Source organism: Gracilinanus agilis, chromosome 3, assembly GCF_016433145.1.
Source record: "Gracilinanus agilis isolate LMUSP501 chromosome 3, AgileGrace, whole genome shotgun sequence".
Lineage (NCBI taxonomy): Eukaryota > Metazoa > Chordata > Mammalia > Didelphimorphia > Didelphidae > Gracilinanus > Gracilinanus agilis.
The window spans coordinates 130,020,089-130,045,148 of record NC_058132.1 but is presented as its reverse complement, the minus strand read 5'-3'; the positions used below and the strand labels follow the sequence as shown (position 1 = coordinate 130,045,148).

The 25,060-nt window shown below is 36.3% G+C and overlaps 1 protein-coding gene across 8 annotated transcripts in view; it reads right to left on the bottom strand.

Moving 5' to 3' along the window:
• DCLK1 (doublecortin like kinase 1) overlaps nucleotides 1-25,060 on the bottom strand; it is a 400,305-nt gene that overhangs the window by 179,861 nt on the left and 195,384 nt on the right. For all 8 annotated transcript variants that reach the window (XM_044666088.1, XM_044666090.1, XM_044666091.1 and 5 more), the window contains exon 3: nucleotides 14,695-14,794. In XM_044666088.1, the coding sequence (XP_044522023.1) occupies nucleotides 14,695-14,794 (100 nt within the window). The remainder of the gene's footprint in view (nucleotides 1-14,694; nucleotides 14,795-25,060) is intronic.

Below are 25,060 nucleotides of genomic sequence, written 5' to 3'. Positions count from 1 at the left end.
TGTGTGTGTGTGTGTGTGTGTGTGTATGTGTGTGTGTGTATTCAACTTCAGGTCTTTATAGTCAATATATGCAGGTGTGGTTGTGAGATACAGAAAAAACTAATAATCCCATTGGCACATTGTAACAGTCAAAAGAAATGTAAGTAATTTTGATACAGTGAAACATTAATGATGCTGGATCATTTGCATTCTTACCTAGTAATATTTTAAATAATACCCACATTTGCAGATTTGACTATCATGTAGATAGTAACCATGGAGAATATATATATATATATATATATATACACACACATATACACACACATACACACACTTATAGAGGGGTCTAGGAAGGAACTCCTTTGGAAAACAATTTGAATTGAATCTGGGAAAGCTAGTTGGTAGAAGTAAAGAAGAATATTTCAGAAATGGTTGACAATCTATGAAAAGGAATGGACAGAGGGAGGAAGAAAGGAAGGAAGGAAGGAAGCAAGGAGAGAGGGAGGGAGAGAGAGGTGAGAAAGAGGGAATGTCTGGGAGATGGCACAGGGCTGGGGAAGAGAAATGTCCTGATTTTTTAAAGTAACAGAATAGAATCTACATACTTTATATCAGTGAACTTTGCTTTCATTTCTAAATAAATTAGGATCACTAGAATTAATTTTTAAAAGTTAATGAAAAGATAGAAAAAGGAGCAGTGGTTACAAAGAGCCAACATGGCTTTATCAAGAACAAGACAGGCAAGACTAACCTTATTTTCTTTTCTTGAAGAGCTACAAAATATGCTGGTGATGGAATACTATTGTGCTAAAAGGAATTCCATGTGAACTGGAAAGACTTCCAGGAACTGATGCAGAGCGAAAGGAGCAGAGCCAGAAGAACATTGTACACAAAGACTGATATACTATGGTAAAATCGAATGTAATAGACTTCTGGACCAGCAGCAATACAATGACACAGGACAGCTCTGAGGGATTTATGGCAAAGAATGCTACCCACATTCAGAGGAAAGACTGCAGGAGAGGAAACATAAAAGAAAAACAACTGCTTGAACGCATGGATTGAGGTGGACATGATTGGGGATGTAGACTGGAAACTACCACACCAATGCAACTAACAACAATTTGGAAATAGGTCTTGATCAATGACAGATGTTAAAACCAGTGGAAATGTGCATCGGCCATGGGTGGGGGGAGTGCGGGGGGTGAAGGGGAAAGTAGGAGCATGAATCATGTAACCATGTTAAAAATGAATATTAATAAATGTTTAAAAAATAAAAATATGGGAAGATCAGAGGAATGTTGTACTACTCACAGTTTACCTCAATTTTAGCAAAGCATTTGATAATGCATTGCATGCTATTCTAGTGGAAAGGATGGAGAAAATGTGGACAGGAAGAGAGTGTAACTCAATGAATTCAGAGTTGATGGACCAACCAGTCTCAAGGAATAATTAGTGATACAATGCCAGTTTGGAAAGAGGTCTTCAATGGAATACCTCAGGGATCTGTGTGTGGCTCTACTCCATCTAACATTGTTATTAATGACTCGGATAAAAGCATAGATAAATTATGGTTTCCTTATTAAATTTGTAGATGACACAAAGTTGGAAGAGGTCACTAATACTCTGAATAACAGAATCAGAATCCAAAAAGTTCTTGACCAGCTAAAATTGGACTGAATCTGAAGAGATAAAATTTCAGATTATGGGATCACAGTTTTAGAACAAAAAGTGAACTGAGTAGTTGGCCTTATAATTTGGTTCACAAAATCAGCTTCAGAAATATAAGTTGATGCATGATATATATGGCTGTCAAAAATGTTAATATGATCTTGAGAGAGGCACTGATTGAAGGAACATGGAGGTGATAATATGATTGTGTACTCTCCTGGTAAGACCACTTCTCAAGTAATACATGTGGTTTAAGAAAGACAATGGTAACCTAAAGAACATTCAAAGGAGGGCAACCAGAATGGCAACATTCTGAAACCCATTCTTTTAAGAAACTAGAGATGTTTTGACTAGAGAAGAAAAGACTTATGGGGTATGATAGTTGTCTCCAATTACTTAGGAAATTTTTCATAGAATACATACTATACTGAAGTATAAACTGAAGTATAAAGATGAAGGGATGTAAATGTTGAACAATTGACTCTCCAGGAAAAATGTGGGCAGGACAGAGGATACACTTTTAAGTTTAATCTACATTATTAAACTTTTCTCCATCACCTTCTTAAGTCTAGACAATCAACAATTTGTTGTTCTATTTGGTAGAATTGCAAAATGGCAAGTTAAGGGTTTATGTTAGGAGAACCTAACTGGTCTTCAAAGCTAACTGATCATTTTTGAGGGATTCTGTGGCATTCTTATTCAGCTATGGGTTGGACTAAATGGTCACTAAGCACTCACCTAATTTTGAAATTGTGTGATTATGAGCTTAGTGTATTAATTTAAAAGCACATTTTTATTAAAGTCTAAAAATAAATGTTAGTTAAAAATCTTCAACAAAAGTGCTGTTCATTTCACTTAAGTTCTTTTAACTGAGTAAGTGCTCATTTGGTTCAGTTCATTATTTTAAGCTTAATAAACTAACTTTTTTAATAAGCTTAAATATTTTTAAAAACTAAAATCAAATTCTTCAATGTATCTGAAAAATTTGGATCTGAATCTGCATCTGGACAGGTCTTACCTATTAGTCTACAAGTAAACAGACCACTTACAAAGGGGTCAGTTTATGCATAAAACTTTAACATTTGGTCCAGACCAGAATGGCATAGTGCATTGAGTGCTTCTGGCTTTAGAGTCAGGAAAATTTGAGTTTAAGTTCTATCTATGACTTATATTAGCTGTAGGAGCATGTATGAGTCACTTAACATCCTGATGTCCCAGACAACTAATACTAAGTTACAAAATACTGATCTGCATTGTTGGAGAGGGTTTTCACACTGGGAGTTCCCTATGTTGTAGAAATTCATGCACAAATATTTTTGTATTTTCACAGGCCCACTGATTTCATTTGGTTGAAAATACTCCTAAGTATACATACACATATACCCATACTCACACACTTGCATATATATTATAGACAGACAGTGTTATGTTGTAGAGAGCTAGCCATGGAATCACAGAGACCTAGGTTCAAGTACTACTTTATTGCCCCATGCTAGAAATAGGACCATGGGTAAGTTTACTGCTTAAAGCAACTCTCTTAGGACTATTAATTAGAGATGAGTTCTTGGTCTATGTTAGTAATGGAGGTCCTATATCAGGAATTCTCCTCTAATGATGAAATCACAAGTACAGATCCTTCCTCTCAAAAAAAATCCTCTTAAAAATGAAACCTTTTCCTTATCCTTACATCTATCATTTCTGGTATGAAATGAGCCTTTATGTTATTCTTTTCAGACTTGGGAAATTTCACGAGTGTTTTAGCATTTTATGCTTCAGCTGGGAGTGGGGGAGCAAAGAGAAGCACTTGTCTTTCCATATTTTCTTTCATGTCTGCTAGTCATCACAACACTAACGTCACTGTCGGCATAATTCTGTTGAAAGGTTATGAAGTGTGAAAAGATAAAACTATATTAAAACATAAATTCAACTAAGTTAATGCTAAGGTTCATTGGCAAACATATAAAATGAAATGTTGTTTCCTTCAGGGCCATTAAAACTCCAAACTTATACTACCTCGATAAACTGGAGGGGAGAAATGTCAGTTGCTGTGGTCATGTCTATGGGATGCCAAACAAATGGTTGGCTGCGGTTGTAAATTAATGACCCAATGCATCCCACTGGTGGATTTTAGACTGATTAGAACAACACCAGCTAATGAAGTGATCTTCCTCTCTTCTCCTGTTCCTACCTAAAACTAACAATCTGACCTTTTGCTAATAGCCTGATTTTGCTGACATCCCTAATCTGCTTCTCTACATGCTTGTACTGGTTGTCCCCACTCATGGCATTTCCCTTGAGGCTGGCTAACTTCCTTTGACTGGGTTTCAGGATGATTCTGGATCCAACTGTTTCTGAAGCATGCTCTCAGATATGTTCCGAGTCTCTCTGTGCTTCCAAGATGATTTCTCCATGAACCCCCTGTATGGCCAAGGTTGGATTCACCCAAGTAATTACTGGCTAAAGATCACGTTCATTACAGATCAGTATCGTCATGTCCAAGCACAGTGCTTGGGAAGTTGTAGGAGCTTAATAAATGCTTGCTGACTCTTAGAACTATCAGAGGAGAATTAATATTTAGGGAAGAAAGCTAGGCTTTTATAAAATATAGTACATATTATCTCTTAAGTAGAAAATTAGACTGCTTATTAAAAAACATTATTAAGGACCAGTGATGAATACTAAGTTGCTTCAATACAAAGAGAAACAGTTTTCTAAAAAAAGAGTTTTCTAAAACAGTGCTTATGAAGGTTGTAATTCTCTTCTCTCCTTTGTATAATTCCAAAGAATTTCAGAGTTGGGAGGAACCTTGGAATGATCTAGTCTAAACTTCCTGCTTGGAATATAGGCTGCCTTTAAAATTTAACATTTACCACGGTGCCTTATGCCAACATATTCCAGAGTGAGAGCAGCATTTAGTAAGTACCTGAATTCAACTTAACTCTGAGAAGTTTAATGTATTAAACATTATGATTTTTAAAAGACAGATGAGATGTAAGGAGAATAGAGTATAGAAGGGTTAAGGGCAGCTGGTTGGTTTAGTGAATAGAGTGCCAGGCCTGGAGTCAGGAAGACACATCTTCCTGAGTTCAAATCTGGCCTCAGACACTTACTAGCTGTGTGATCTTGAATAAGTCACTTAACTCTGTTTGCCTTAGTTTCCTTATGTGTACAATGACCTGGGGAAGGAAATGACAAACCACTCCAGCATTTTTGCCAAGAAAACCCTATATGGGGTCATAAATGACAAAAACAAAACAAAACAAAACAACTGAACAACAAAAGTAAGACAGATGAGGTCTGAGGAGCACAAAGTACAGTAGGACTATTTTCTTAAAAATTAGATTAAAAAACAAAACCAAACACCTCTTTAGCGGTTTGTTGTAGAATTTTTCCCAGAAATGAAAATTAGAGTCTCAGGTCTTTATTTTGCAGGCTCTTTTCTCTGAAGTTTTTTTTTTTTAATTTGGGACACTTGTCTTTCTTCTTCTAATATTTCTCCCTTTTCCCATGTTGCTCCACAATTATATCTTCTAGGTCTTTCAGTGTCCAAAATTCTGAGTCTGATGATTAGAATTCACTGAGGACAATTAAGCACCCTTACTGTCTTCTTATTTACCTTGGAAATCAAATTCTTGCTATTTACTTTGTGCTGTGTTTTCCTGAATAAAGGTTATGCCTTTATCAGAGAAAATAACTAAAATAACAATTAAACAGCTCTACCTCCTCCTCTCCATTATCACCATCTCTTTCACCCCAAGCAAAAATCCTGATTCTTCTTTAATTTTCTATTTCCTCCCAATATGGCTTTTATAAAACCTTTTTGCTGTTTTCTTCACCTTCTCTTGCTAGCTTTAGCTCATTCTTAGTTTTAGCACTTCTGATACTATTTTTACTGACTGCTGCCATGCTCATTTTCATCTTCTGTTATATGGCCTTACTTCTATCTTCTGTATATTTTTGAAAAAATAATCCACATCTACACTGGTCCCTTCAAACAAATCTCATTTTTCTCCTCAATGAAATTATTTCCCCTTCTGCCATGGGAATTATATTCCTGAGCATTTTCCTTCCATTTCCTATCCCTACTAAACTGACTTTCTATAGAGAATTTTAATTCATGAGATCCTTCCTCTTTTTTTCTAAAACCCTGAAATCTGCTTTCCCCCAAAGTAGGATAGATGTTAAATTCTTCCCATATTTCCTGCTTCTTCCACAAACTTGAGGAGGAGGTAGTCATTTCCAATGGGCTTTGCCTATTTCATGCTGGCCACCATTTCCTCTCACCAACATTCTACTAGCTTAAATCTTATCTGAATAGTACATCTTTCAGCCTCCTCTCCCCTCTGATTGGTAGGCTAGAGGTCAGAGAAGTAAACTCTTCCCAATGTCTTCCTTTATAGTAGGGAAAAAATTGAGCTTCTAGCTCACTCCACTTTGTACTTGCTGCCCATCTGGTTTTAGCTCCATGGAAAAAGATGCTTCATGCCTTGGTAACCCCCAGGATCCTTCTTGCTTCTTGTGTGTTGTCTCTCCTAATTAGATTGCAAGCTCTTATGGGACAGAGACTGTATTTCTTTTTATTAATTGTATCTCCAACACTTAGCACAGTGCCTGGCACATAGCAGGTGCTTTATGTTTACTCAACTGAACTGAAATAGTTTCTAAGATATAACTCTAAGGTCCTAATATCCAGTATATTGATGATAAAGATAAAAATTGGAGAATTAAGTGAATCCCCCCACATACACAAATGAACAAGTCTCATATAAAAAGGGTGGAAAAGTAGTCTCAATGATAGTTCAGTAAGGTGAATTCACTGGACACAGTTCAAGAGGCAAAGAGTGAGAGGTAGTATTAAACAACTGAAAGGAGGCTCCTGGTGGGAAACTACAGATTAAAGTTTTAAAATTTTTTCCCCCTACTATATAAGTACATATTAAAAAACCCCTCACTTCACAGCAGCTCATGCAAAAAAGGAGATTTTTTTAATTGGATTGAAACCTGAACATAAATCGAGAATGAAATTTTTTAAAGAAGACTAGTACCAATTGATTGTAAGCTACATTAATAGGAGTATTTCACCATCTACCCTGATCAGAATATAACTAGAACAATTAAGTTCTGAGCACCATACTTTAAAAGGGATAAGAATAGGAATTAGACCCATGATTTAATTGGTAAAGGAAGTTCTTGGATGAACAAATTCCTCCTGTCTCTGAAGATCAATGCCTTCTCCATAACTTTGTCTTAGTATTAGAGTACTAAGAGGTTAAGTGACTTGTCAATGGCCACAGATCCACTAGGCATCAGAGGTAGGATTTGAACTCAGGTCTCCTTGACTTTAAGAGGAGCTTTCTATTCACTCTGATGCTTATCTAATTTTAAGAGGGTTACTGTTGGATTAGGAAAGGCTGAACGAATTGGGAATATAACCAGAGAATATTAGGTGAAAAGTTATTTTCAAAATCAACTGCTGTATTCCTCATTTTGCAGAAGGAGAAATTGGAGCCAAAGAGATTACGTGATTCTGCCCAAGATTTGAGCTAACAACTACGTGAGCTGGGACTTGAATTCATATCTTTTAATCCAAAGCCCAAATTTCTTTCTACTACATTATTTTCCATGGAAAAGACAGATGAAACATATCACCCATCTTTCAATTATCTGAAGGGCTGTCAAGTGGAATTTTTGTCTAGTAGACAGGACCAGGATCAAAGAATGGAAGTTAAAAGAAGTAGTTAGATCTTCTCTTAATATATGGAAGAAATTCAATACTTAAAGCTGTCCAAGAATGACACTCAGTTGAATATCAAAATAATAGGCTTACTATCACTGGAAATGTACAATTAGAAGGTGGAGGCTCAACTGCTATGATTATTTTTACCTTGGGATGAAATTTAAAAACTAGATAACCTCTATAATTTTTCTTAAGATTCTATTGCTGGCATTTTTATCCTTGCTAGTGTTCATACTCTTCGATATCTGATGTCATTTTTATATATCATGAAAGGAAGCATATTTGTGGATAGCAGGAAAATTTTAAAAAGCAAACTGAATCCTCATGTTTTCTTAAATGGGAAAGTATATACTAAAAGGTCCACCATATGTTCCAATTTGGTTATAATGCAAAGATATAATACTGTGTGTGGTTCCATATCCTAGGAGTTGATTAAATCTGAAAATATCATACTGCTTTGGTGAATTTTATATTTATGTCTTGGTAGAACATATAGCTACATTTGAACAAGTTCTCAGAATTCAGTGATTTTACATTGGATAAGTTTCAACAAGCTGCAAGGGCAATGTGTGCCAGCTACAAAATTTGCTTCCATTTTTGAACTAATTACCAAGATGATATTAGTATTAAGATATATTTTATAAGTTAAGGCCAATTAAAATTATGGTAACTAATTTTCATTTTCTTTTCTCAAGTAGGCATCACTAGATGATCAATTATTACAAAATCTTGAGAATTAGTCACAAAAATAAGCAATAAATTTTTTGAAATCCATTTTCCTATTATATAAGTGGTCACACTTTTCCTTTGGGATTACCTCCTTGAGGTACCTGATGACTGTTGTTGATTTCAAAGCATCATTGATATCTGTAAATGGTAGCAGGATCATTAAACTGTAAAGTCCTTGGTAGGGAAGTCTGGATTCCCCTCAAAGCCTAGAATGCTGTTTTGTACACAGTAGGCATTCACTAAGTCTTTAGTGAAGGAATGAATAAATGAGTGATCAGGTCCAATTGAAATTCCCCCCTCCCCAAACATTGGCAATGATATATGACATACTCCGAGAACTGGGTCTACTAATTAAGTTTAAATTAGCTATGATTTCCAATTAAAATTAAATCCATGTAAAAGTCTTTGATTTTGCCAAGACATGGCAGCCATTTTACCCTCCCTGGTCTTTTTAGCATAGTGGCTTCAGGAAATAGTAGTGACATTTGTATATGTTGTACAGATGTTCAGAATCTAAGATGCTCAGTGAGTGTAAAATATGATGATGAGCCCTAAAGGCATTTGAAATGTGTTTAAATCCACATATGTATGTTTCATCTGCATTATATCTTATAACTACAATGTTAACTCTTCTTCAAAATCACCTGTGAGGAAAGGATTTGTGCAAAAGCAACCTTTGGAAGTTGCCTGAGGGTGTCTGATGGCCCTTGATAGCCTCATAGTATCACTGGCTTCATTAATGGAACAAGAGCCATCAAACCTCACTTTTAACATGGAGCCAATGTGCTCATCAGTACTGTTATGATACTGGGGATAATGTTCTTTGTACTACAACATCCAATATCAGAGTTTTCCATTCTTTGCCTTCCCAGGTGCTATCCCTGTTGTTACAGACAATTTCTGTGATCTAACAGCTCTCCAAGGTTTAGGTAGCTTCTTGTCTGGTTTAGCACAAAGAATGGCAAGAAGTTTTCAAGGTAAGTTACATCTATTTTCTCATTTGATCTTGATGTATTATAGGAACTAGTGTCTCCATTTTATAGGGGAGGAAACGAAGTCTTAGCCAAATTAAGTAACTTTCCAGTGGTCTTAGAGCTAGTATATTGGTTATGAATCTAGGCATACCTAAATCCAAAGTCATCACTTTATCTACTATGTGCTGCCTCACGAGGTCAGAGTCCTCGGGTTAGAGTCCTAGCTCTGGCACTTCCTACATAGGTACTTTGTAGAAGTAAACCATCAACTCAATAAGCCTTAGTTTCTTTGTAAGAAGCTGAACATAATGATACCTAAGGTTCTTTCTACCTCTGTATTCTGTGAGTCAATAGAATAGGAAGTGCCTTAATTATATGGACCATTCATCCCATTTTATTCCTCAAACCCTAATACCTTCCTTATAGTAGGAATTTAATGAATGTTTTTGTGCTGAATTGAAATTGCATCATATTATTAACTGAGGTATGGTTCAAAGATCCAGAAGTCTTTCTAAAGAAGTGTAGAAATTAAGGAGGAACCCATATTTTCTGCTCTCCACCATATAAAATTCTTACCAACAGAGAGGTTCCCTTGAAAAAGTCTTCAGGTTAAGAAAAGGTTAAAATTTGAGAATTAGTGACATTTGCCTTCAAGTCCAGAGTCTTCATTAATCACAACTGTATACTGAATAGGCAAAGGAGGTATAATCACTTTGACTTCAAATGTTCTGTTAATTAAGGAACTTAAAACTCATGTAGTCAGCAGCTACATCTGCATAAATGTAGTGAAGCAGCTACCAGATGAAATCAGTTGCATAGTGCAATCTGAACCCACAAGATGAAAATTTTAAGTGTGTGCCTTTCTACTCAATAGAAAATTTCAAATGGGCTGATGGTGATATTATTGGGGATGAAGACACGAAACGATAATTCTAGCCCAACTATCAATAATATGGAATTAGGGCTTAATTAATGATACATGTAAAACCCAGTGGAATTGTGCATCGGCTAAGGGGGGTTAGGGGAGTTTTGGGGGGGGAAGAACATGAAACATGTAACTATGGGAAAATATTCAAAATAAAAATAAAAATATAATTAAAAAATAAATAAAATTATGCATGTAAAAAAAGAAAATATCAAGAGATTGGCTAATAAAGATGAAGGTTCTTTCACTGTCTTTATCCTGAAAGCTTTTCATTCTATGTGGTTTGGAGATTAAAAGTTCAGTGGTAATACCTATTAAAAACTTTGCTCTTAAGTTTTTATGGATCAGTATTGTGAGGGGGAAGTGATTGGCAACTATTCTGCCTGTGTTGATGCTACATTTCCAGCACAGTTTATTTGTTAAATCATCAAAGACATTTTGGAGTTTTAAAACTTGCAGCATGGGGAGTTGTCATGGCCATTTATAAAGTATAGCAAGCTTCTTGTTGTATAATTCTTGCCATTCTAGATACCCATTGGAAGCAAAATTTTTATACTCTGCAATTACATACTGTACAACTTCTACCACTTTCTGAATAATTTTTATTGACTAGTAAAGCCTGATCTCCTTAAGGATAACCTTCCTTTCCTTAAAGTAACCTAGAGTTTCTTATGACAGTGGCCTGATCCTGAATCATTATCACAAAACATTCTATTGAAACGTATCTCCACAATTCAGTCATCTGTGCTACCATATCAATATATTGCTGGTCGAATTCAAACAGATGTCACCCATAGAAGGTACTTTGTTTCCAATTTTGGGCTTTAACTGTTCCACAGGTACTGTCTATAAATTAAATACTAGCTCTCACTTTCAAAAATTCCATTGGTGTATACATATTTTGGGTCAGTTTTAATTATTGCTTTGGAAGTCACTTTTATTTTCCAAATATTTCTGAAAAAAATTTTTTGACCTGCTTAATTTGTACTCTGAAAGTATCAATAAATTATCTTCCTCTTTTTTATTGAGGAGAAGATAATCTTTTAAGAAATACTCAGGGAAACAAGGGAAAATTTTAAAAAAAGGAGAAAAAGTTGCATTCATGAGTGGTCTAGTCAGAAGAGTGAGGAGATAACTGAAGGAAGTTAAAGAGGGGGCAAATAATGACTTTCAAGTTGATCTGGGGTAGGTAGTAAGAAGTGGGGAATTATGTTACAGAACATCACTACATAAGGGGCAGCTGGATTGCTCAGTGGATTGAGAGCCAGGCCTAGAGATGGGACGTCCTAGGTTCAAACTGGCCTAAGACTAGCTGTGTGACCCTGGGCAAGTCACTTAACCCCATTGCCTAGCTCTTACCACTCTTCTGCCTTGGAACCAATTGGTTTAAAAAAATAGCACATCACTACATAGCCATTTGCAGGTCCTTGGTGGCCAAGTGGACGTTTCTCATCTAAAATCTGGCACTTGCTAATGGTGACAATTCCCAAGGTTGCCACTTCATCATCAACACAAGCATGATCATTATCATCATCCTCTCTCCTCTAGCATTCTCCTCATGCTGTCTATCTCATCACTTAAAATTAGACAGTTGGTCGAGTGGGCAAAGAACATGTCGGTCTCTTTGTCTCTGCCTTTCTTTCCCTAGCATTGTGCCAACTATTCGGTAGATGTGAAACATTTGCTGACTGATGTGAGAACACTAAAATAATTTATATTTTAAAGTAGAAAAAGAAGATCTCTGTAAAAACTCAGAGGCAGGGGGAGTCTTCTTGTTGTTTCCAATGTGCTTCTGGCCCATTGTAGCCACATTAAATATACATATCTAATGGCAAAACTCCCCACCAGGAAGACCTTAAGGACTGTCTGCCATGAGTTTCCACAGCAGTAATTAGGGGGATATATTATTGCTAATCCTGAACATGCTGCGAGTTGGATTAATTTTGAAAGATAAAATAAAAGTACTGCTGCTATTACAAAAGGCCATATCTTGGTGCCATTAAATTGAGTGTGGTTCTGAGCAGGGGGGGGGATATTAATTTGAAAGATGCCCACACCCCCTATTGAGACTCCTTTTAGGAAGCTACTGTGGAAACAAGGCAAATGAAGCCTAAATGCACAAATATCATTTAGCAAGGGCCACTAATCTGGGCAAAACCATGCTCCCAGCACTTAGGGAACCAGGTTCAAATTTTAGTACATTAATATAAGAACGTGCTATAGAACTGAAATCAGAGTTAACAAAATGGGGCTCAGTCTCAGGATAAATTCAATTAAATGGAGGCTTCTTTCCTATTGATACATTTTAGCTATTTTGTGGCATTATCACTAAGAAGATTTCCCATCTTACAATTGCTTGGCAATGTATAGAGAGTGACAAAAGAATGCAAAAGGAAAACCAGAACATAGTAGACAAAGGTCCTTTAATGGGAGTCAAACCATAAAGAAAGATGGTATGTGTGTATGTATGAGTGTGAATGTTCATCTAGGTTTGCCCTTTCCTAGATTTGAAACTTCTGGAAGGGAGGCATTTTACATACATGATACCAAGTACAGTGTAGCTAAATATCAACCCAATCTAAATAAATGAATTTTTCTTGGATTATTTTATTTTGTTCCAATAGCTTATATTTGACCATCTTGAGTTCTGTCATACCAGCCTCCCTTACCAAAAAAGCGATCAAAATGGCAATGACTTTCTATATATGTAGTTTTCTGCCTTGAATTTATATGCTATTTATTTGGCATTCTCTTCCGTTCATTTTAATGGGTAAAGTGTCAACATGGAGAAATCAGAATGGATTTTGGCATATTTATCACCAAGTCTTCCCGTTCTGCTTCAAACAAGCAGAGGCATACCTGTGCATGTCATTTGCATGATTTGGCACATCATCAGAGACAATCAATCAGGGGAATATTTGGAAGGGTAAGTAGAATGGTGAGTATGTGTGTGTGTGGATGGATGGATGGATGGATGGATGGATGGATGGATAGAGAGATAAAGAAAAGTGGCTAAAACTGTGGGCTATATCACTGAGGCATTAAAACTGATATATTATTGCAAGGTGGGTGAGAAGCAACAACTAAAAACTAAATGGCTATGATTTCAGTCTGAATTATACTCCAGGCTGAGTTTGGTTCTAACAAGTCACAGACATAACCTATCTTTCAGGGATATATCGGGTCTCTTTTAGTCCAGTCCATCAGAAGAAATAATCTTTAAAATGAAAGGCAGAGCGGCCTTCCTCAAAGCCCAGCTATTACCTCACATATATTTTAATTCAATGTCCTTTTGTACCACATGAACTGAGAAGCCCATTCTCATTCCTAAGGGGAAAAGACACTTCTCTAGATGCAGACTGTGCTTACTCTTTATGGAAATTTTCACCCTAAAGGGCAACTTTCATTACAGATAATGGTGGGAATGAAAATTATTTATCCTAGGAACTATAACCATTTGTTGTGGCTTGTTTAAATGAACCAACTGCATATACTATTGGGTATTTATAGTTTTCACAGTCATTTTGTTATTGTAAAAAAAACCTGGGAGCCAGCCTTCTTATGTTCTTTCCTTCCAACCAATATTAACTTATTTGTAAACGATGAAACAATTGTATTAGGTTTAAATCTCTGAAATGTGCACTTAGGCTGCAAACACATGTAAGACAAATTCTGGTGAGAGAGAAAGAACTTCTTAAGCTACATTCCTGGCATTTCCACCTCCCACCCCCCTCACCTCAACCTCTTCCATTACTGATGTAGCATTCAGACGTTTTCCATCTACTCTATCATACATAGGTCACCAAATTTGTTTTTGAGTTCACCTAAAGGGAAAAAAAAGGTACCCACTCATTTTACTTCAAAAGCAAACTCAACAAAAGGGAATCCTAACTATGAGTGGATATTTAATTCCTTCCTGATGGGAATATGGTAACCATTAATTAAATTATAAACAAAACTACCAAGAAAAGTCTTTCTTGGTCCTGCCCAATGGCCTCTCCTGTTAGATAGGTATGTTTCTGAGACCAATTTTATCATCAGCAATTCATACTAAAAACAGATACAATCTTCCCTATTCATCTTTTTAGGCATACCCTCCCCATGACCCTCCATTTTCACCAACAATTACCATGGCTAGCTGGTTTTAATGTTCAGTTTCTGTTTGTGTGGGACATATCTCTGTCTTTTAATGCTAGCTAGAGGGGACTAACAAAACACAGACTCCGATATTTAGTGGAATAAAGAGAATAAAACAACCAACCAGTTTTGCTGATGCAGAATTTGATTGAGGCTAAGCTGAGCCAAGAAAATATATTCAGTAGTTTTGTGATCATGAATTCCACAAAATTTAAACTTTATTGAAAAGATCATATAATTAGAAATGTAATAACCATTCCTATAATTATTAATTTAGTTATTATGAAGTTCATATGAATTAGCCAATAATCATTTATTCTTTTAAACATTTTAACTTCATTGTAAATTTTCCAGTCCTTTCATCTGTTTTCTATATCAAAAATCAAAGAAATTAGAGTGATGGAAAAGACATGCTGGTCTTGGATCTGAAACTGATTTTGGTAGGCTTTGGAGTTGACATAATCTTGGCCCAGCACAGCACATTTGGGAAAGCTGCCTCAAATTTCCCTCCGTTTTGAACTTTTTTTTTCTTTTCTTACCACTTTCATCTAGCAAGAAATCATCCTGGTAACGGAACTTCTCTGGTCCACATGCAATAAAAATGTCATCGTCACCAAAAAAATCCTGAAGGCACATCACCTACAAGAAAAAAGCATGGCACTCAGCATGGGATCACTCATAATAATAATTATAACAATAAATCCCTGTAAGTCTACATCTGCATAAAACCTTTCCACTTTTAATGAAATCAACAGGGATTCCTCTGCAAAGAAATTTCAAAAGAGTGTTTAAACCATCTGTTACGAGTAAGGAACATGTTACGTTTCAGTTCTGCAGGAAGAGGTGAATAAGGGCTATAGAACCAGTAACTGTCACATTTATTACTTGATGTATCAATAGGCTATGAGGTAAGAGCCCTTTGTTTTCATAATGGAGTAGATGCAACATGTGGGGAATGAGTTTCCTTTCACTCTTTTAAATGTAATACTCCTTGATAGCAGTAAAAAGTCAGCATATGGTTTCAGCAACATTTTTTTTTCATGGTTTATTCAATAGTATCCACATGATGATCAGATCACTATGGATAACTCCTTTGGTACTAGCACGTCTACCTTATGGAACATCTCCATTTTGGGGGGAAAACACCTTTTAAGAGGAATAGCATAGACAGATCATGTTACCAGCTTCAAGACATTTTTAATGGAAAAATACACTAGATATTTTGACCACAAATATTGTAGACCCACCGATTGAGACCAATTTTAACAGAAAACAACTCCTAGTGTATATTTTTTTCTTTAACGTTTTAAAATTAATCATTGGATATTTGTTTTTTTTTCTTTTAAATTAAGACATTCTAAAAAATATAAGTTCTAACTTAAATCTTTCAGGCTCATCGTTACTATCCTTCTGAGAAATTCTTATAAATGCTCTTAGTTGAGGAACAAATATCTAGGAGAAAATTCATTCCAAAGGTTTCAAAAAGTTAGAGATGGGTAACTCATTTAGGGGAAATAGTTACAGTTAGATAAAAATAATTTCATTTCGGGGGCAGCTGGGTAGCTCAGTGGATTGAGAGCCAGGCCTAGAGACGGGAGGTCCTAGGTTCAAATCTGGCCTCAGACACTTCCCAGCTGTGTGACCCTGGGCAAGTCACTTGACCCTCATTGCCTACCCTTACCACTCTTCTGCCTTGGAGCCAGTACACAGTATTGACTCCAAGACGGAAGGTAAGGGTTTAAAAAATAATAATAATAATAATTTCATTTCACATAATAGAATTGAAAGTTCTTTGTGGACAAGGACTTCATCATTATTCTCTTTTTATCACCAGCAGCTAGCATAACACTTGGCACACAACAGATGATTAATAAATTTCTATTCATTGATTTGGAGTCAGAGGATCTGGGTTCACATGCCCTTTGTAATCTTAAGTCACTTTGACCTGGTGGACCTCCATTTTTTATTCACCTGTAAAATGAGAGACCTGGAATAAATGATCTCTAAGGTCCTTTCCCTTATTCGGCTTAATGGATAGAGTAGCAGTCAGTCCTAGAGTCAAGAAGACATGAACTAAAATCTGGCCTCAGATACTTATATATTACCCTGAACAAGTTGCTTAACCCTGTTTGCCTCAGTTTCCTCATCTGTACAATTATCTGGAGAATGAAAAAAAAACTCAAGTAGTTTTGGCAAGAAAACTCCAAATGGGGTCACGAAGAGTCGGGCACGACTGAGGTACCTGAACAACAACAACAAATGGTCCCTTTCACCTCTATATTCCAAGGTCACACAGTTCAAAAATGAGATACCACTGTCTGTAGAGATTATGTATAATAATTATATTCCCTACGATATAAATAGTGTTAGTTCTCTTCTTGTTATCTCTCAAGGTCATCTTTTTATGCATTATCAATGAATGCCTTCAGTTATCAGGCTGATGACCCCTTTAGAATTACAGGTTTGTAACTTTAGAGCTGGAACCCTCTCATTTTAAAGATGAAGGAAGCCATGGGTCAAGGAGTTTAAGGGATTTTTTTCAAGTTGATCGAGGTAGTAAAGAATGAGAGGCAGGATTTGAACCCAGATCCTTTTGCTCCAATGCTCTTTCCACTGTACCATGTTTCCTGATTTAAGATCATTTTCCTCTTTGTTAGGCAGCCAAGCCTTTATTGGGTGATAAATTTTCAAGTTGTGGTGATTCCTTCTGTTGTAGCTTTACCTATAGTATACATTCAAAGTTTTATACATTTGTTCCTTCTTGAGGAAGGAGGCACTTAGAGGCACTGACTTGATGGCAATATGGGAAGAGCATGAGAGGCTTAATTGGAAGTAGAAGGAACCAAAGTATTGCTCTGCATCTTATAGTATAAAGATCATAAGCAACTGTTCAAAATATTCCCAAAAATATTTATAGATTTTGAAAACACTTTAATAATCAATAAACAATTAAATCATACATATTGATTCAATTAAGGTACATTTTCATAGTTACTAATGTGAAGATGGTTTATTTATGAAAAAAGAAATGCCATTTTCTACAAAGAATATGCTTTTCAACATAACCATTAGAAGATAATATCCTGAATCTAGAAATAATGAGTCTTAGGAGATATTGAGGATAGTTAAATTCACTCATTTTGTGGATGAGAAAACATCTTACATTTTAAAATTTTAAAAACCAAATTCTAACTAGCTCCAAGCCAACTTTGTATTTATTTTATGCTAAGCATAAATGTCCAAAATTGATTTTAATACAAGTTTCTAAGGAGGCTTTAACCAGTTTTTCTCCATCTTCATTGAGAAGAAAATTGAACAAAGAAATTAAATTACCCCAAGAAAAAATACAAATCAAATGTAAGGAAAATTTTCTTGACAGAAATGGTTTTTAATAACTGGAACAAGTTGTAATGTAAATGGAAGTTCCTGAAAATTTAAGAACAACAAAGAAGAGTTTGGCTGGTTTATGTTTATGTAGTTTAATTTTCTTTAGTGAAAACAATTTTTTTCCTTCTGAATTTTTGAACCAAATAAAATGAGCATTTCAATACACAAAGTTTAAAAGAAAAGAGGGCTGAATACAATTGAGATAATCTCTAACATCCATTTTGCTTTTTTTCTTTTATGTAAATAATAAATTCAACTTGAAACTTTCAAAGCTGTCCTGTTTATTTGTATTTTGTTCTGGCCTTTTTTCTGTTTTCTTTGGTGTATTTTTAAAACTTCAATGACTCTCTTTTTCTTACTTTCTTTTTATGGGGGTGGTAATCATATCACTGTCCTATTGTCTCTTCTAACTTTCCCTCCCCAAATTAAGGTAATGAAAAACAATACCCTTGCAACACATATGTGTAGTCAAATAAAATAAATTATCGTACTCTCAATGTCTGAGAATGTGGAACTCACTCAGTACCTTGAGTCTGTCACTCTGTCACCTCTGGTAGGAGGTGGGTGGCATACTTCATCTTTGGTCTTCTTACATCATGGCTAGTTATTGGAGTGAACACTGTTCTTAAATTTATCCAAGTTGCTTTTCTTTACAATATTGTCTGTTCACTTCACTCTGCATCAGTTCATACATCTTATCCTAGGTTTCTCTGAAACTATTCCTTTTTTTAGTCATTTCTTAAGGCACCATAATACATAAATAAATAGATCTTAGTAAAGTTCAAAGCTTTGATAATTTTTTATAAATTAAAATTATACTAATAAGTTGATAAAATTAAAACTATACTACTTTTGAGACACCCTTTATTTCATTACATTAACATATAACTTTTTCAGCAATTTCCCAACTCATAGATACCCTCTTTTGGTTTTCAGTTCTTTGCCATTACAAAAATCATTGCTACAAATATTCTTGTACATTTCTTCTCTCTTTGTTCTCTGTGGGGTATATTGGCTTTAATTCTTATAAGATTCAGAAAAATGGAAAAGAAGGATTTGACCAGCCCAAGAATCATATTATAAAAGTATAGTATAGTGAAAAAATTCTGGACTCAGAGGCAGGAAAGGGCCGAGTTCAAATTCTGACCCTGATTATAGATATGACCATAAGTGAATAAAGTCAGCAAAATGGTGATGATAGACCCCTAGTACATTCCCCAAAGGGACATAGTGAATATCCCATAAAATGATGTGTGCAAAGCCACTTTTAAACTTTAAAGCACCGTATACATTAACTATTATAAAAAGAAACTAACAGTAATGCAGAAATCTATATATACATATAAATCTGAAGACTGTCATTTTCCAGAGCAATGATGTGGGATGATGTCATTTTGAGATCCAAAACAAATCTTATCTACCTCTCAAATGTTGACATAAGTTTATTCGTTCGTGAGTTATCTAGAAACCCTCTTGACCTTTGCTTCTTTTTCACATTTGGGAAACAAAACACATTTGCTAAATTGGTTATTGTTAGGGATTAACTAATTCCCAAATTATTTGCTCTAGAAAAAGACTTGTTCTAGTAAAAGTTTTAAAAACATGGCTAAGCCTAGCTTTAAGAATTATCTGTGCATCTCAATCATCAGTTCTTCCCTGAATCCCATTCAATCAAATAATGCACTGGTTGGCTATAAAGCCTCTTCAAATCAAGTGACATAGCATATATAAAGTGTTTTATTGACAATAAAGGTTAAGAACTTTTCTTAAGTCACTGTTTGGTTATCTAAGAAACACCAGTGGATGGTTATGGGTAATCAGAAGCTTGTTATTTTAATGAGTTCTATTTCATTTGTAGTGCTTAGTTGGGACTATTTTCTGCACCTTAATTGATGCTTCTTTGCTGATGTGGATGACTCAAATTCTGTTTGAGAAATCCTATATTGCAGCTACTGTCCATTGGGCAGTCAATCCAAGGAGTTGTACTTTAAGTAAGATTATTATGTATTCTACCTTTGAATTCCTATATCATGTCTAATGCTGATTAAGTCTGACATTTTCCCAAAATGCTGCATTGGCAAATTATTATTTTTAAAATAAAATGTGCTATTTGGTAAAGAATACTTCTGGGCCATTAGTGATTCTGTGGAATGATTGGGTACCTGACCTATCATTTTAATGAAATGTCAGCTTCTTCGGTGTCAGGTGCAAGAAGCCCTTAGAGGCATGGGGGGCTGTTGGGGAAAGAAGAGGAAAGATGTCAGGTTTGAGCAGAAGGGGGCTCTCCGATGTGAAGAGGAAAGATTTTAATTTGGATAAGGTGGCCAGACATCTCAGTTTTTGACAACTAGTGTATATGCTAGGTGGGCAACTTGGACTATTTTTTTTTTGGTGGGGGAAGGTAGTTTAGAAGTTTTGGTAGAGTTTGGAAAGTCTGAAATGGCAAAAAAAATGAAGAAAATTGATGGAGATGGATAATTATTTAACCAAAGGACTACATAGAAGGCTGGATAGGCTTAAGCTCTCCTCTGAACATCAATTTGATTCAACAACTTTCACAATGAATTAGCCAGTGTGAACTGCTCAGTAAAAACAGAAAGGACAGCTTGGAGCTTGAGTGTGTCTGGAGCCAATAGTGAAAAAGAGAACTAGAAATCCTCATGTCTAGGCACAGGAAAGGCTTGTATATTTATTTGGGGGTTAGAAGGAGTAGCAAGATAGAAGACGCTAGCTCTGGGAAATCAGGCCCTCATCATCTTGTCACCAATCACACTTTTTTTTGAATTAGATGTAGCAGCTGGGACTTTAAATGTAGCACCAAAATATCTCTTGAGTGCTTTAAAGTTCTAAACTCAAACTTGCAGGGAAAAGAGAATGCCTTCAGGGGAAAGGTCCTTCCAAATTATTCCCATTTGCTAACTTTTCTCAAAGGCTTCTGTACCTACTTACCCATCCACAGTACAAAGCACATTGTTCTGTAGTGCTAATATATTTATAATAACTATCTGGGTTGCCTTAGTTCCTTACCAGGCTGATATTTGTGTCTTACCTAAGCTATGTATCTCCCCCAAACTTTCTACATACAGTGGGTACTTATTAAACAATTTTATTGTATTATGATGTTTTACTGTATTGCACTAATCTGGAAGTTCAAGAATTATTTCTATGTGGCCAGATTCAGTTACTGATCCTTCTTGATCTCCCCAGGGTTAATGACATTGTTGACCCACCAGGTGACAGATAATATTTGCTGAGCATTTACTAAGTGCATTACATTTACTAGGTACTACAGAGATATAAAAAAAATTAGATGATTAGCTAACATGACAGCAAAGGAAAGTGGTGAATGTTGGAGGGGATGTGTCAAAATTGGGACATTAATGCATTGCTGGTGGAGTTGTGAACTGATCCAACCATTCTGGATGGCAATTTGGAACTATGCTCAAAGGGCTATAAAAGCCTGTCTGCCCTTTGATCCAGCCATATCACTGTTGGGTTTATACCCCAAAGAAATAATAGGGGAAAAGACTTGTCCAAAAATATTTATAGCTGTGCTCTTTGTGGTGGCAAAAAATTGGAAAATGAAGGAATGTCCTTCAATTGGGGAATGGCTGAACAAATTGTGGTATCTGTTGGTGATGGAATACTATTGTACTCAAAGGAATAATGAACTGGAGGAATTCCATGTGAACTGGAATGACCTCCAGGAATTGATGCAGAGTGAAAGGAGCAGAACCAGGAGAACATTGTATACAGAGACTGATATACTGTGGTACAATTGAACATAACGGACTTCTCTACTAGCAGCATAAGAACAATGCTGACTTATGAGAAAGAAAACTATCCACATTAAGAGGAAGAACTGTGGGAGTAGAAACACAGAAGAAAAACAACTGCTTGAACACTGATTTGATGGGGATATTTTTGGGGATGTAGATGCTAAATGATCACCCTAGTGCAACTATCAATAATATGGAAATGGGTCTTGATCAGTGGTGTCACATATGGGGAGGAGAGGAGTGTGGGGGAGAGGGAAAGAACATGAATCATGTAACCATGGGAAAATATTCTGAATAAAAAAATTAAAAAAAAAGAAAAACTAGATGTAGCCTCTAAGGGTTCAGCAATCAAAAGCTTATTAAAGACAAAGAATTGATGCCCTAGCCTTGGCATTGGGTTCAGGCTTAGAGTTCTTGTTCCTCTCTGCCCCAATTACTTCTCATATTATTTTCTAAAGCCTATTTAGTTACTGCTATTTGGCAGTTCTTTCCTAGTCCCTCCAAAGCTCGCTACTGATATTCTTCCATTTCCTTCCTACTTAGATCTTCTTCTACCTCATCCCTCATCTCTTTCTTAGATCCAGGAACTCTCTGCCTTCCATGGTGGATCATCTAATTAATGCTTGATAATAATGAGCTAAAGGTTATAGGAGATCATCTTTGCCCTCTTTCAAGTTCCTAGTTCATGCAATGTGCACTATAGTCAGGATCTTCTAGAAAAAAATCATTATTCTTTGGTATATTGTATGGAATTCTATAACATGAATGTAAAAGGGCTAGATTAGGGCAAACGTAATTCCTTCCTAGTATGTCTTTGGCTACTATTTGCATGGAAGAATTGAATATCTACAATAATACAAATACTAGTCTGTCCAAATGGGAGTTACATTTCTCACGAGGCCTCTAAAAATCTGCCCTGACAGTAGGTAGACTAGGATTTTTCCTGAGATGTAGAACTGAAAGGACTGCGAATGCTACAATGGGAAGATGGAGGAAAGAGGGAGGAGAATTTTAGCCATCTGGTGGACAGGGCAACAAGCCATGTAGGCATGGAGGTCAGGATGCTCTAGGGAGAAGTAGGCTGTGGGCCAAACCATAAGGAGCATGTTGTAAGCCAGGAAAGGTGCAAAAACTGGTCGAGTCTGCCAGTGTGAGATAGAAGCTGTGGAGGGAGGCTCTTGGGGGTGGAGTGATGCCTGGGAGCTAACATTAGTGGGTGGCTAAGAGCAAGTGGGAGTAAATGACGATCTCTAAATCCTGACTCACAAGGTAGGCATCTGGGCTCCATGGAGGAGTGTCCTAGGCAGCTAGGCTACAGAGACTTTACCCTGTTTCCCTAGTCACAGGCATGAATCTGGGAAGGGGGAAGCTTCCTTCCGGGGCTATGCTGGAAAGAATTAAAAGTGGGTGCTGAGATTGTTTCCATTGTTTTATGTTTCTATTTATGTTCCCATTAAATGCTTTTACTGATTCTGTGCTGTCATTTGACTTTGCTTTCTATTAGCATGGAAAGAACTGAATACCTAGACCTGAGCTGACTTTAGAAGTTCTTCCTAGTCTCACCTCCCTAAAGTTCTATACACTGTGTGTGTGTGTGTGTGTGTGTGTGTGTGTGTGTGTGTGTGTGTGTGTGTGTGTGTGTGTGGTGTTGCTGTGGTTGTTGTTTTCTCTTCCTTTTTATTTCTTTTGAAAAATTTCTATGGAGGCAGATTGGGCTCAGGGGACAGAAAGTCAGGACTAGAGACAGAAAGTCCAGGGTTCAAATAAAGCTTCATATACTTCCTAGCTGTGTGACCCTGTGCAAGTCACTTGCCCCCTATTGTTTATTCCTTACCAGTCTTCTGTCTTGGAACCAATACACAGTATTGATTCTAAGATGGAAGAACAGGGTTTTTTATTTAAAAAATATAATCTTTGTTAAATTGAACAGGCTCTCCAGGAGGGAAGCTTTTTGGGAAGTGGGAAATGTAGGTGATTCAAAATTTGTTTAAAAGAAAAAAGCTCATATTATATGTATGTATAGGGACAGAGTGAGACAAGACTAGTAATTTACCAGAGACCTCTCCCACAAATATCAACTCCAGCTCATAAGGAGCTAGTTCTATTTGGCACAAGGACAACAAGAAAAATAATAAAAATGTAGACATGAGTATATTTTAAATTGCCATGAAATCTATCTGCAAACCTTTGAAAGTATGTGTGAAAAGCAATTTTAAAAAATGTAAAAGTGCTTCTTGTCTCTTAAAAAGTTGACCTGCTTTAGAAATTTCACTCTTGTGCTTGAAATGTTCTTTTCCCTTGATCTTAGGGATACATTCAATTTCTCCTTGTCTTCCAACCCATCTGTCTTGGTTGCCTTGAATATCTTCTCTTTCTTCTTTCATTCTTGTGTGTTGACATTGGCCAAGGTTTATTCCTGGGGTTTTTATTCTTCCCTTGGTAACTTCTATCCATCAGAAAAGCCTGATTTCAGGGCTTTAATTACGTTCTTGAAGCTGCTTTCCAGGCTCCTTGTCTTCTTAATCTCTAGGCCTATTTTCCTACTCAATATTTCCATCTGTATACCCCATCACCATATCTAAATTTCTTTGCATTAACCAGTTCTCTTGAATTCTTATATCCATAAAGGAAGTCATCATTTTTAGATATTTAGACTTAAAAATTACAATCTTCTCCTCTGTTCTACTTTATCCCCATCACCAAGTCCCGAATGACACTATCTTGAATTTAATCTTTCCCATTCATTTTCATATTCACAACTTATATCCAATCCTTATTACCCTAAGGTCCCTTGGTACAAGGCCCTAATGTGTCTTCTAATTCTCCTTTCCAATGCATACTTGCCAGTTGATAATTCTTGCAACAGAATTTTCATTTTAATATTCTAGTGCTCAGTAAATTCCAGTGTCTCCCCATTTTTTCTACAGAATAAAATTCAAGCTCATTATCAGGAGTTCCAGGCAACCCACAATCTCAAAGCAACCTATTCTCCCAACCATATTTTCTGGATTTTCCAATTCAAACTTTTTTCCAAAACCTCTCCTCCAAGTTGACTGGCCTAATGATTATTACCCAAATACACACACCCCTCAACTCATGCCCCTCCCCTTTCTACATACACTTCAACAAATACAGAAACACATACTAAATATTCAGACTCTCTCCATTCTTCTAGACCCAGTTCAAATTTCTTCTCCTCCATTAAGCCTTCCAGACTACTTCACTTGGTGTTCTCATCAACTCCTATGATTTAATTACCTTCTCTATGCTGATGATTTTCAAATCTTCCTTTCCTGCCCCATTTTCTCTGCTGATCCCCAACTTGCATCTCCAGTTGTCTTTCAGACACTCCAAATTGGATGTCCAGTAGATATCTTAAACTCAATGCATCCAAAACAGAACTCATTTTTCTTCCTAGACCCATCACACCTCTTACCTTCTCTATTACCTTAGAGGGCAACACCATCCTTCCAGTCCCTTAGGCTCACAAACCTTAGATTCCTCGCCATCTCTCACCCTTCATATCGAGGTGTTGCCCAGACCTGCTGATTTCACCTTTGCGACATCTCTTGAGAATATGCCTTCTTCTCTCCTCTGATACTACCGCCACTCTAATGCAGGTCGGTCCTCATCACCTCATGCCTAGATTACTTTACCAGCCTGCCTCAATTCTTCCCTCTCCAATTCATTTTCCATTCAGCCACTAAAGTGACTTTTCCTACAGCACAAGTCCTATCAT